The sequence below is a fragment of the Anoplolepis gracilipes genome, chromosome 1 (assembly GCF_047496725.1).
Source record: "Anoplolepis gracilipes chromosome 1, ASM4749672v1, whole genome shotgun sequence".
NCBI lineage: Eukaryota > Metazoa > Arthropoda > Insecta > Hymenoptera > Formicidae > Anoplolepis > Anoplolepis gracilipes.
Genome location: NC_132970.1, coordinates 15968227 through 15982862, shown reverse-complemented (window position 1 = coordinate 15982862; position 14636 = coordinate 15968227). Strand labels below are relative to the sequence as shown.

The following is a 14636-nucleotide window of genomic DNA, read 5'->3' as shown; positions in this document are numbered from 1 at the left end:
GTTTTTGTTGAGTTTTAGTTCAAGATTTAAAAAAATTTTTCAAACTTGAAATAAACAGTGATATATTATTCTATTATTAAAAGAACTTAATATAATTATATACAAAAGTGTCTGGTGGATCTAAAAATGTTTTATTAATACTGAAAAATGGTTTTTAATTCCACAGGTATCTGCACTTTAGGACAGACTTTCATAGGACATTTTCTTCAAAAAATAAGAATATTCTCTGTTCAATTTTTTGTTATTTAGGAATCACCCTGTATATAATAATCCTTGTATATGTGAGATATGTTTTATATATTACAATACTAACTATACATTATCAGTATATTTATGAATTTATTATTTACAATTTTAAAGATACACTTTATACATCTTTACATATTTTTATATAAATGAAGAAAGAGAAAGAGAGAAGCAGAATAGAAATAATATTTTTAAAGATGTTAATATAATCTTATTTGATGTTAATATAATCTTATTTTAAAATTTATTATTGTGACGGATTTTTATTAGTTACAATAATTTGTTATTTTTATAAGATTGGTCAATACAATACTTTCTTTAACATATAGATATGTGAAACGTACTATTATCATTAAATAAAATATTAATGATAAGTTCGATTAAATATTTAAAACTTATATAAAATTTAAAAAATTGTATATATATTTTTATAATCTTCTCATATACATTATAAACGTGTAAATAATTAATCCTGATTTTCAGTTATAATTATATTAAATGTTAATTAATAATGATGCCAAAATAATTGGATATTATTATGAAATACTGCGAGTCATTTTGGCTAAAATTTAATTAACTTAATCAGCGATTAATCTATTAAATAATACATTTTGTTAATATTATTTTAATAGTTAAATTTTTGTTAATACAAATTTTATTTGAATATTCTTAAAAGTTTTATTTAAATTATCAAAATTATTTATTTAATTGTTAAAACATTTAATGTTAATTAAAATTGTTAATTACAATAGTAATTTTTTTTATAATTCTCGTTTAAGAGTTCTGCTCTCATGGTAATGATATTAAATTTTGATATTTGAGTGTGAAAATATAAATTATTACATTATACATTAAAATTTTGCATATAATTATTTTTTTGCATATTGATTTGTAAGCATTTGTAAAATATATCAAAAAAATTTCTTTTTTTGTGATTTTTAAGTAAAGAAACATAATTTAATCTATACATATATGTGTCTTATATTTTTTATCAAAATGAACTCTATGTTGGAGTTAATTCAAATGATACATAATTATTAATTTACAAAATAAAATCATTAGTATGGTTTTATGATTTAAATTTATAAAAATAATTATATGCAAAAAGAATTAATTTATTTTAAAATATAGTACAAGAAAAAAATATATAAAAATATGGCTGCAGTATAAGAGCAAGAGTCTTAAAAATTAAATTTATAATTATTAAAGGACATATACTATCAAAAATTTTTAACTAGTTATAATTGGACACACATATAATCTATATATTGATTATTATTATAATATAAAATGTATATTTATATTTTTTTTTTTTGGAAAAATATAATTGATATTTTTAATTTAATATTATATTTTATATAGCTGTTTTTATATATGTAAAAAAGATCATATATTAATTAAGTTTTATATATATAAGAGTGAACACGTATGTGTTTTGCTCATTCTTTCATGTTTTTGAAATTAATAATCGCAGAATCTGTTCATAAAATTAAGGTGGCAGTAGGAGGTTTTTCATATGTTAAATGGAGGAAGATATAGACACAAAAAGTTTAAAGCAATTTACATTCACGAGGTTTTACGTAATTAGCAATGTATAATTTTAGTAGATTATAAGAATATATTACATATATATTACATTAATATTATCCAATATTGTATGTAAATATATAGGAATATATATCTCTTAGGATATTTTTCCTTCTTGCAGTAAAAATTTTAAAATATTTCCATATCTCATTATAATATTATATTCAATAAAATTTATCTTCTGTTACTTTAAATATGACTTCTATATAATACTCTAATAGCTTGCAATTTCACACACTTAATTACAGCAATAACATTCATTTACATAAATGTTTTTTTTTTTATCGAGAGCGATCAAATTTTATCATAATCTACGCCATAATACGAAATCAGTACATGGAAATCAATACATGAATATGCACTTTTTGTGCATACTCAACAATTAACAAACTATGGTTACTTAATTAATGTAATCGCTCTTCTGTAAAATATTTTTCATGAAAAGTTGTTTACTGTTTTTAAAGATTAGTTGGATAACTTCTAATTCTTGCACTTTTTATTTTCATTAAAATATACGAAATCCACATTTATTTTTGTAATCATTAATTGTGAGAATTTATAAGATTTGCTACGCATTATTCATCTTTCCATCTGTGCAAATATTTTTACAAGATATTTTTTTTTCCCGAAAAAATAGAAGGAATTACAATGATGTAAGAGAGTAGATATCATCTCACTCATGTGATGCTCTGAGATTTTGGCTCATTCGTTTCATTTATTAAGAGGCTCTTCTGAAGCAGCACCAAGCTCTCTGAATGGTAACGCTGAGTCTGCATGTCTTATGGTTCGAATTCTTCACGGTCTTCGTATCGTTGATTTTCTTGACAGACGGCCGCGACATCGCGTCGCCTCGTTGCGCCTGCTCTCAGATGCTGTCACTTTCTTCACAGTGTTCTATCAAGTCCACGTCAGTCACTCTCGATTCCTTTTCCTGCTCTTTAATAGCTTCTAATTTATTTTCCTTATTCCTGTGATTATTGCTATCCTGTTTGCTTGATCTCTCCTTAATTTCGTTTATACTCTTTTCAAATTGTTTCGACGGTTCTCGGATAGGAGACGGGAATCCTACGAGGTCCGGATCTGTGTTACTGTGCGTAAGCGCGAACGGTAGCTTCAAGGAAACTTCACCGCCCATCGCTGAGATTAACAGTTTGACCTTAAAATAAATATCAAGTTGAGATCTTTTATGAAATTTTATTTTGATATCTCTTGGTATCATTTTGCTCATAATATTGAATAGATCATTATAAAAAATAAATCAATATTTTTGAATTAAACGAATCACAATATGAATTAGAAAGAATTAATTGATTTTTTTAAACAAAAGAACTGATATGGCTGTAATAAAACTATAACTTAAATTCCACGAGGCTAATAAGAGTCAAATGCGATATATAATAATGTTTTATAGAAAATTAATTTTTTCTTAAACTAACTGGCACAGGACACGAATTTTTTAAATGCAATATCAAATAATTAAATTAATCTCGCTTTGAGATTTATTTTCAATAAATCCCTTTTATGAAGTATAGACTAGAAAAAGTGTGATTTTGAAGTGTGTAAAAGTAATCGCCCGCTAAACGACAGACTCGGATTCGATTCTTGATTTAGCCATTGCGTCCTTATATTTTTCTAGTCTATACTTTTTTAAGGGAGCCGCAGAAGGTTTATTAAAGATAAATCTTTCAGTGAAATTACTTTAACAACGTGATATCGTATCAAAAAAAGTTTTTTGTTCTGTACACAACCATTACATTTTTTAATCTTAAGACAAATTAATTTTCTATAAAATTTATACACATTATCATTGCGTTCGGCTCTTATTGATTTGGAAAATTTAAATTGTAATTTCTTTTTATTACACATATCTCTTTTGCAATAATTCAATTTTCTGGAATTTTAGTATTAAAATAAATGTTCTTAACATTTTTATGTTATATTTCCTATTTTTTCATTAAAAAAAATTACCTTTACATAATAAGATACGTAAATCGCGAAGACATTTCTGTCATCAGCTGTGTTCTCAGGACAAACGACTGTCGATGCCAAGGTTGCTCCAGTTCTCATGTAGCTATCTTCTAAGGCGATCCAATTTTTGGTTGAACCTTTAATAGGTCTGAGAGTGTAAGTCTTTTTCAAATTACCACCTGGACCCACGGGACAGCCTTCTTGCGAAGACACAAGGGCCACAACGTTCTTGAATTTGCCGTTACTGAACATACAAACATCCACATGTTGTACGACAAATACCTGAAAGAAAACATTTTGTTGTATAATAAATATATATATATATATATATTAGGAAATAAATTTTAAATTTCTGTAACTATAGATATAACTTATTTATTATTATTTATTTTATTTTATAATATTTATTATACACACACACACACACACACACACACACATACACATACATAATTCATGTGTGTGGTATAATATAAACGATTTTTTATTAGAATAATATTTCGTAAGATACGTTTTTTGCTTAGCTAGGGAGGAGAATTCACTTTTATTAATTAATTTAATTGATTTGTGTAGAGAGAGAGAGAGAGGGGGGGGGGTATAAATTTGAAAAAGAAATCTCTATAAGATTACGATAGTTTATTCGCTATAGGATTATTTGTATCTTTTTGCTTCTTATATGAAGTATATTGAATTATATAGCATGATGTTTTTTTATAGTTTATAAATAGGTTTGAATGTGTGAAAAATAACTTTTCTATTGATTCCTTTCTGTTTGGAGAGAGAGAGAGAGAGAGAGAGAGAGAGAGAGAGAGAGAGAGAGAGAGAGAGAGAGAGAGAGAGAGAGAATATTGCTGATATTTTTATATTATTGTTCCTTCTTTACGAGGAGGCAAAATATATATTGAAAATGCAATATATTTTTATTTATATTATTTATTATTTAATATTAATAGAATTAAAAGATTGCATATACTAAAATTTTATATGTATAAATTTATGCAAAAAAAAAAGAAAATAAAACATCCAAAGAAAAATTGATTTATGTAGTTATATGTATAATAGAATATTATTATATATAATTATATCAAATTACAATATCAAATATGTTATCAGATCGTTTAATTATATTTACATCTAACCATATTATATCTATTTTTTTAATGTCTGTTAGTCGCCAATTAATAATTTAATGTATTCCAAATATCTTTAATTAAATAAAAAATTAATATAATGTAAATAATAAACTTTGGGTAATATTAAAATATAACGATTAAATATATTAAAATAATATTTGAATTTTAAATATTAATAATATTAATATTTATTATATATTTATAAATGTTAAATATATATACACATATATATTAAAATATAATTTAATATAAAACTGTATAACTGTAATAATTTTTATACAGTTATATTAAAATATTTATAAAATATAAATATATTTTTATAAATTAAGTTATTAGATTATTAAGTATTGCTTTACGTGTATTTTATGAAAAGAGATATTAGATGCAGAATCCGAATGTAGAAATTTATATTTGATTGACACACACACATGCATAAATCTATAATATATACATATAGTATTAAAAAAAGTCAAAATTTAAAAAATGAATATAGTTGAATGAAAAAGAAGTTCCATATGGCTTTGTAACGTTCTGCACAAAGTAAAATCTATTTCACATTGTCAGGTGCTTTAAGTGCAAAACGAGATCTACAATTGTTCAGTTTATAACGTTTAGCATTAAACGAAGTTCATACGGTACTAACGTGTATGAAACGATCTATAATTACACGATTTTATGGATTTGCAACTTTCTTGCGTAAATTGAGGTAATCTCACATTGTTTAATCCTCTTTGGTTTAAAAAAAAAAAATAAAGAGAGAAAGAGCTCTTTCGCGAGCACTAGATAATGTGAAGTAAATTTTGCTTCATGAAAATTCTGAAGTAGATATAGATTCATTTCACGTTGAAGCATCACCGGATGATGTAACAATAATTTTTCTTTGAGTAGATAATTATAAAATCATGTGGAAATTTGATCTCGTTTTTCTCAGTTTTTAATTTTTTATTTAAAAATATTCTCTCTATAGTCGAATTTTTATTTGTTAATAGCTCTTTAAAAACAATTAGGTTCAAAGTATTGGGAGAGAAGGTTTTCCTCATATAAAGGATTTAGTTTAATATAAAATCATCATATAAAATTATCATATTAAATTATGATAAATTATTTCTTAATATTTATTATGTGTGGGCGCGGATTTTTTTAAAACAAAATTATCATGAATCTATTTTTTTTATCTCTATATCATACATGTAGATCACAATCAATGAAGTATTTTATTTTATAAATATTATATAATTATCAATAAATCTAATATTTAAATTACTATTATAGACATTAATTTATTTCGCTTTGTGATACGTATTTCCGTACAATGAAATTCCGTGCAATGTACGCAATTGGCAGGTCGAATTTGATCCCGGACACTCACTTGTTTAGGATATTTGTTATTTGAGTAGGCCGTCTGAAATGGCATCCTCGTTGACGACGTTCACACATACGATGGTTTAAGTATGTCTGTATCTGTCTGTGTCACTTCCATAAAACGTATGCAAAGCAAAATTTGGACGCATATATTTATGTGAAAGGCTTAGTATTGGACATAATTTACCCAGTAAACAGGATGCCCGCAATATGCTAGCAGATTAATTTTCCAAAAAATTTATAGAATTTGCTAGCAAATTGACATCAACTGTATTTACATTATATTTGTATCAGATTACGCATTGAAGATTAGAATTTGACTAATTAGAACAAATTTTTAATTAGAGTTAAAATTTCTTTGTCTCCTGATTTGTTAAACTTCAATCGTCAATTTTAATATTCGATGCGTAGTCTGATACGGGCTTTAGGTACATCTATTTACAGAGTCTGACAGCAAATTGACAGAAACCGAACAGGATTTGCATTTTTTAGTCATTTAAATGGAATAGTGATGTAGATCTATATTTGAAGACTTTTAATATTTGATTCGATAGTTCTTTGGCATATGCACTTAAACAGGCATTTACATATATGTATATTTATATAAAGTGTTCAGAAATGTCAAAAATTGTGTGAAAAACGAATATATAAATGGCATTGAGGTTTCATATTTATTTGCAACTTTCTATGTGAAGTGAGATTTATCCTACGACGCTTTCGTTACGAAACGAGATTTATATCTCGTACTTTACACCTAATTCTATGGTTCCACATAAATTTGCAACTTTTTGCGAGAAGTGAAGTTTACTCTGTTACACACTGTACTTAAGTTTACAGGATATCTACTCCCTGGAAAAATATGAAAAACCGGGAATATTCAGGGATTTCTTTTGTATCTAGAAAAATCAGAGAAGTCTTATGGAATTTTATTGGGATTCAGGGAATTTTTTCAAAAATTCTTTTTTTAATAATTTTACTTTTCATCTTGAAAACAGTCAGCTGTGTGTGTGAAACTGGCGTCTTACTTCGTGGAAATTCATTAAATATTGAGAGTTTTGGCTTTATTTTTAATAAAGTATTTTTCTAGAATTTTTGATAAAATTAAACAAATTGTTCTGAATATTAAAAAAAATGGCTCGAGACAAACTGAGGTGTCAAGTTTGCTTTGTTTGCTGATGATTTTTTTTAGCATTTCTTATCAGATTTTAGGCACTTGAAAATCTTACGATAGGTTTACAAAAAGTTTAATTAAACAATTAAATCGTTCGAGATACTGGACATACTGACAATGAGACGCTCGTATCTCCGCTCGTTTATAATAAATTAATTGTGCATATGTACAGAAGGTGTCATGAATACCTTTATAAATGAATTTACGCATATCAATACATTTATATATTTTATTAGAAACTTATTAATTGAATTGAGAGTTTTGACTTTTAATAATTTTAAGAAATCTCGATATATAGATTAAACAAATAGTGCTGGCCATTCAAAAAATAAGCTGGGAAAAAATTGGGACAAACTGAGGTTTACGCTCTATCTCACTTTATTCTTCGACAAGTCAATTTTTTTTTAGCATTTTTGTCAGATTTTAAGCACTTGATAATGTTACAATAGTTCTACAAAAAGTTTTATACGTAAAAATAATTAGAATATTATATTAGATAATTTTATAAATTAGATCGCCCGAGACATTGGACGTAAATGAGATTTATGTTATACTAGCATTTCGATATCTAATTTGTTTAATAAATATTCTAACAATTTTTACGTATATTTAAAACTCAGAAAGTATAAGTGATTGCAGAACAATACAAGAAAAAATAACAAAATCTCATTTAAAGTCGATAGAACATTCGAAATATGACCAGCGTTTTATCTCATAATCAGTACTTGTATGTTTGGTGTCTCGACCAATCTAATTTGTTTAATAAATATATTGTAATAATTTTTACGCATAGAAATCTCTAGAAATTACGCATAAACCCTCTCTGGAAATTAAAAGTGATTAAGAGTATTTTGTTTAAATACTTAATGTCTTAACGTAATATTGAAGTACATACTTTTTGTATCTTTTAATGATAAAGAAGTAAAAATTTTATATAAATAAAAAATTATTTTATGAAAGTTATTCAGCTTTTTTTAGTACATTTATAAATCTAGCATTGAAACTTAAGCTTTCTTTGCATGAATTAAAAAAATTAGAAAATGCATGTAGTAAAAAATTTATTTTAGAGAAAGTTATATTAAAAAGTTTTGAAAATATTCTGTTTACTTCGATTTTTAAACAAAAATACTTAAAAAATCAGGGAATTTTCAGGGAATTTTTTACAAGATTTGAATAGACACTAGTTTAAAGATAGATATTAAAAAGAGAATTAATTTTTAAATAATAAACAATATGAAGTATGGATTTTGATTTACATGTATAGTTACAAATCCTAGAATTGTACAAATATAAATCTTATTTATCAGTTTTTATTTTTTCTGCTTTCTAAACAATATTCTAACAGTCAGATTTGTATATAATATTTTAATAAATAATATTTTAACAAATAATGAGAGACAATTAAAATGTTTTGAAGCTCATGATGAAATCATGGTCTAGAGTACATATGTAAAGGTTAAGATCACTGAGGCACAATAAAAATGTTGCTTATCATTTTTTGAAATAGAGGTAATATTGAATTTATTGCCGTTTTAATAAATTGTTATTTTTATTGATGAAAAATTTAGGTTAAGAGTTTCTGAAATGTTGAAAGTTAAAAAAGTTGAAATAATATTCATGTGTGTATATAAAATCTTTCTCTTTAATCACTGACATTATTTTGCATTTTCCATGTTATACTGTTGCATAGTATTATTACATAACATTTTTTACATTTAATTTTCGAGAAACAATTATATTCAGTTTATTATAACAGTCACTGTCATTGGTAATAATAAAAAAAATATATAGGCATCGTTTGGTTTAATGTTATAGTACTTAAAATTTGATATTTAGTATTTGATTTTAGGATTTAATGTGGTGAGTTATTTATTGCGCAACGAAATAGCTCTTTTTTTATGTCAATATATTATATAGTTTAAGAGTCAATATATTATATAATTAGAATAATTGTCTTTTACATTATATAAATATTTGTGGTAAATATTTTATATAATATTTAAAAAAAAAAGATAAATTCCAAAGTTTTTTATCTAATAAATTTTTGTACTCTGTAAAAACCTGTTAATGGCAGATTCCTGGGATTATTTGGAGTCGATGTTTCCTCAGCGAAAATATCAAGGGTCATTATTTTTTGCAAGTTTCCAATTTCTGTCATTACATATATATCTTTGTAATTAAGCCTTAAAGTAAAATACTATTAGAGTCAACTCTATCTGAAATTAAGTAAATGTAGTTTTGGTAATTTTTTAATTCCAAAAAGTTTAGTTTGCGAAAAGCGCCTTTTTTTCAATCGCTTGTAATAACTCGGAAATTATTGACGCCTCGACATTTTTGCTGAGAAAAAATCGTCTCCAAATGATCTCATGAATCTGCCATTAGCAGGTTTTTCACCAATTACCCTATATACATATATTTATATAAATTTGTATGCATGTGTCATATAAGCAACAGCGTTTTTATTAAGATGTTAAGGCAGTCTCATTGAGATCAAGTGTACCTATGGGATATGAACGTTCTAATGAGCTTATTAAATTTACAGAAACAATTAACAGGATGAATAGCATGAATAAACATTTCTCGAATAATTAAGAGATGAGACTATTTGATGAAAGTAATAAAAGTAAAAACATGTCTATTTTATTAGTTTTTTTATTAAGGTACGATAATTACTTTGCTCGGATATTTTTCTATGTTTTTTTTTAGGGAACTAAAGAAGTAATATAGTATAATATAATATAATATAAATGAATCTCAAATAGAGATTAAAAGTATGTGGTATTATACTATGTATAATTTGTGTCCTATATGCAACTATTTAGTTTCAGAAAAACTAATTTTTTCTGAAACTTTTGCATTTTCATCCGGCATACTTATTAGTCTGGGGAATTTAAGTCATATTTTTAAAGTGAGAGCCTTAGGAATTCTTTATTTAATATACATATAAATTTTTATGTTTGAATGAATATTACATAAAATCTAACAATATGAACAATTTTAATTAATATATGCACATATAATTTAATTTACATTAAATTTAATTATAATTATTAATAATTTTTATAGAAGGATTTAAAAGAAGAGTGACAAAACATGTCTTCTCTGATACGTATAATTAAAGAATGTTCGAAATAGCGGATTAATTTTGGCTATTTTCTTTGATTCGAATAAATTTTAGATTAATAATGTGTCTATAATATTTTCTGAAAAAACATAGAAAATCTGTTCTTATAAATTTCTTTTGCACCTGGAAAAATTAGAGAGTTGTCATGAAATTTTAGTGGGAATTTAAAAAAAATTATTTCTGATAATTTTGCTCTTATATTGTAAGCAATCGAAAATCTTTTGAATAAGCCAAGTTGTTAATTATGTGTTTAAAATATATTATGAATGTATAGACATTTATCTCTGTTTATATCAATGTTTTAACAAAATATTTCATATGCACAGTACATATTTTTTACTGTAATTTTTAGTGATAAAAAAATGAAGAAATTTTACAAGTAAAAGTATTTATCTTACGAAAACTATTAAATTTTTTTAATACATTTGCAAATCTAGCAAACTTAAAGGACTCCGTGTTTTTTTTCTATCAATAAAAAGGATTAGAAAGAGTATACAATAAAAAAACTGATTTTAGAAATTTGCAGTAAAAAAACTTTTAAAATATTTTCTTTATTTAGAATTTTTAATAAAAATATCTGGAAGATCAAAAAATTATTAGAGAATTTTTTTTACAAGATTTGAGTAGACACGTTAATTAATTGAGGAGCAGAAAAAGGTGGCATAGAACTGTTTTATAATTCTTCCAAAAATTTTCTCATAATTAATCGTCAAGCAATTGTATAGAAAATCCAATCGATTGATCCTTTATGAACTACTATCAACTTATTATTTCCTCTACGTGAAGATTAAGTTTCTTCTCTCTATGTTTTATTATGAAACATTATTACTTTTACGGGTAATTTTATTACACTTGTGGTATCTGACGCTGTAGAACGGAAAGTCGAGAAAAAAGCAAATGGAAAAATGAATGAAAAACGTATATGTTTCATAGGGCAAGAGATCAATAGAGTTCTTGTACTTTATCACCAGACGCTGTAGTACGGAAAGTCGAGAATAAAGCAAATGGAAAAATGAATAAATTGGAAAAACGTATATGTCTGATAGGGCAAAAGACTAATAGATGAATATCAAATCCTTGAAGAGCATAAAAAAGCAATTAGTGAAATCAAAATCCGAAGAGGCACTCTTCGAAATATCGAGTGCTATTTTGATAATCGTTAATTGCGAACGTCCCATTCCACAAGTACAATTTCGTATTTATCTCAGCTATAGTTATAATTTATCGTTTTGGAATGGAAAAAAAATTGATTGTTTGAAAATGATGAGATCAGGTTGGTGGTGAAATCTCTTGCATTGTTGAAAAAAATAAATGTTTTTTAATTAATATTGCTAATTGATCATTGCGATTATGCGTCAAGAATTTTTAAACAATATGAGTATAACATAACGAGTTTTTAAAAAATAAAAAATTGTACAAACCAAATTGTACAAATTGTTGATTTTTAGCTCTACAATAAATAATTTTTGTTATATTATTGTGTTATAATATCAATATTATTATATAATAATATTCCAATATAAAGAAAATAATCCAATAATAAAAAAATATAAAATAAAAAATTATTAAATATAAAATAAAAATTTATTTTTAGCTGTTCTTGTAGTATTATGCTTTTTCATTACTTGTGTAATCAAATTCTCATCAGATGTAACTAAATCACTAGTTGTACTACTTAATTTTAAAATGTATAGATTATATTACAATATATTTATATCAACAGACCAAAATCTCGCGTCAAATCAAACACGCAACAAGCAGCAACAATAAGATTGATCGATGTATCTATATGTGAGCTGTCCAGTTAAGAAGTATCTTAAGATTATTCGATTTATTAATGGCTAGCCGATCGAGTTTTTAATAAATTTAACAAATAGCTTGAGACGGTCTTACCTAATAAAATTCTCTATTTTTGTTATTCTACTCTACGTGTTCTATAAATACAGATATTAGGAAGTAAAGTGTCAATGTAGATTTTCGTTTTAAGAAATTTTATTATTATCGTTGTTATGATCTTTTGGCATTATTTCTTCTATTCAGATTTTTTCGTTACTGTTATAATCCACCACAAAATAATTTTGACAGTTATAAATGATAAATATTACGAGATATATAATTATGTAAATAAAAAAAAGAACGTATGAGGAGAGGAATATTTTTAAAATATAAAGTATGCAAATTTTAAATATTAAAAATGGAACACAAAAAAAAAAAAAAACAAAAAAAAAAAAATAAGAGTAAAGATGGATAGTTTTAAGATAGCTCTAACAGCCGCATAAACCTCTTAAAAGAAAAAAAATCTGCTTACGAGACATTACAAGTACACTGAGTGTAAATCTCTTTGTCTCCCCCTTCTTTTCTCTCAAAGTTATTCCTCGGAACTCAATCTTTTTTCGTACAACTCTTTTGCTTTAACGCGAACGTCTTCGCTTGCTTTTTCTCTTCTCATTTACGATCCTTCAGCCTTTTCGCATCCAATTTTCCAGCTTTCCCCGAACTCGAATTATCTCCGAGGTCTCCCTTATCCTCGGCATCCATCATAATCCTCGAGGACTCCTATCTTCTTCCTTTTCCACAATAGCCGCCAATTCGAGCATTCATATTCGTTTGATTTCAGAGATCTTTTCACAAATGCACTACTCGAACTCCTTCCTTATCATATGGATCTCGTCCCCGCGGATGCTTTCTGCATCTGACTCTGTAAACCTCGAGGATTTCAAAGCTGTTCTCAGTCAGGTTTCTCCGGAAATAATCATCCCTTTGATCTATTTCAATAGCCATCTTCGTCTAGAATTTCTGGAAATTCTATTCCCCTTTCTCTCTAAATTGAAGAACTATCTTGATACAATTTCCTTCTTATCTAAAGTCACTCATTCACTTACACAAAAGGTGTTTCACGGATCCATGTAATATCAAATCTCATGTATATGACATTTATATTTACATCATTTTATATTACTTATACTTTAAAAAATTTTTTGAACATGATATATAACAAATGTTATCTTTTTAATTATGAAAAAAATTAATTTATTTAATGAACCATTTAATTAACCATTTAATATGGTGAAACCCTCCTATCCCGAAATTGTACTTTGTTAGTCTTATTTTAAGTAATAAACATAAAATATCTTTATTTAAAAAAGGATCGCCAAGTAAAATACACTCTGAAAGTAAAATATCAGAGCGACCCTTCTGACCTTCTGATCGTTGTCCTGTTTTCGGGCCTTTCAAATCGCTCTACTTGAGGTGGACGCGCTTTTAAAATGTCTGTTCCTTTAACCCTCTCTCTTAGTCTGGACGTAACCCGTGCATGAAGTTATTATGAGAAAAGTTATGTGGGTGACAATTCATACTTTATATTTAAATATGCATTGAACAATAAACGATGTAACGTTTCTTTATACAATGCGTCGTTTGATTTGTATGAAAACTTGGCACTCTTTTTATCTTTTTTCAAAATATAATTTTTTAATAAATATACGTCACGCCTTTCTTTACTTTTTTTCATTTATTATTCATCATATTTATTATTCATGGAACCCTTTGTATTAGTGAAATATATTTATATGAGCAATGCTGTAATATGTGTGCGTATTAAAATTACTGCTGTAGTACGCAATTCTATGAAATGATGATAATATAAATTTTTTGTAAAAGTAAGATCTCAAAGTTAAATAAATATATTAGAAATTTATTTTTATTTTAACTAAAAAATCAAAACAATTTAGAGAATACATTTCATAAATCACTTCTATGCTTAATTCTTGTCACTTAGAATATCTTTGTTTGATTGAAATAGAAATGAATGTGCCTACATAAAATGCAATTTTATACCTTTATTCTTCTTACGGATTTGCTACTATTGTTGCTGACATTGATGTGGACAGTGATTGAGTCTCCATGAGCGTAAATCGCACGATCTAGTCTTGCTTCCAATCTGATGCGACCGTCACTTAATAAAAATGGTTTTTCCACCGCTGCATGTGGTCCTATATTTTCTGCAAAAATAGAAGCAAAATTGCAGTTCATACATTCTGATTTG

The 14636-nt window shown here is 25.8% G+C and overlaps 2 protein-coding genes across 9 annotated transcripts in view; one reads left to right on the top strand and one right to left on the bottom strand.

Annotated features, from left to right (window-relative positions):
• LOC140666241 (sex-regulated protein janus-A) overlaps window positions 1-14636 on the top strand; it is an 82461-nt gene that overhangs the window by 1187 nt on the left and 66638 nt on the right. The window lies entirely within an intron of this gene.
• Window positions 2332-14636, bottom strand: part of LOC140663641 (phosrestin-2) — a 62005-nt gene continuing 49700 nt past the window's right edge. For all 8 annotated transcript variants that reach the window (XM_072887964.1, XM_072887973.1, XM_072887983.1 and 5 more), the window contains 3 exons: window positions 14429-14592; window positions 3802-4083; window positions 2332-2989 (listed from right to left, as the gene is read on the bottom strand). In XM_072887964.1, coding sequence (XP_072744065.1) covers window positions 2699-2989; window positions 3802-4083; window positions 14429-14592 — 737 coding nt within the window. In that variant the 3' untranslated portion in view covers window positions 2332-2698. The remainder of the gene's footprint in view (window positions 2990-3801; window positions 4084-14428; window positions 14593-14636) is intronic.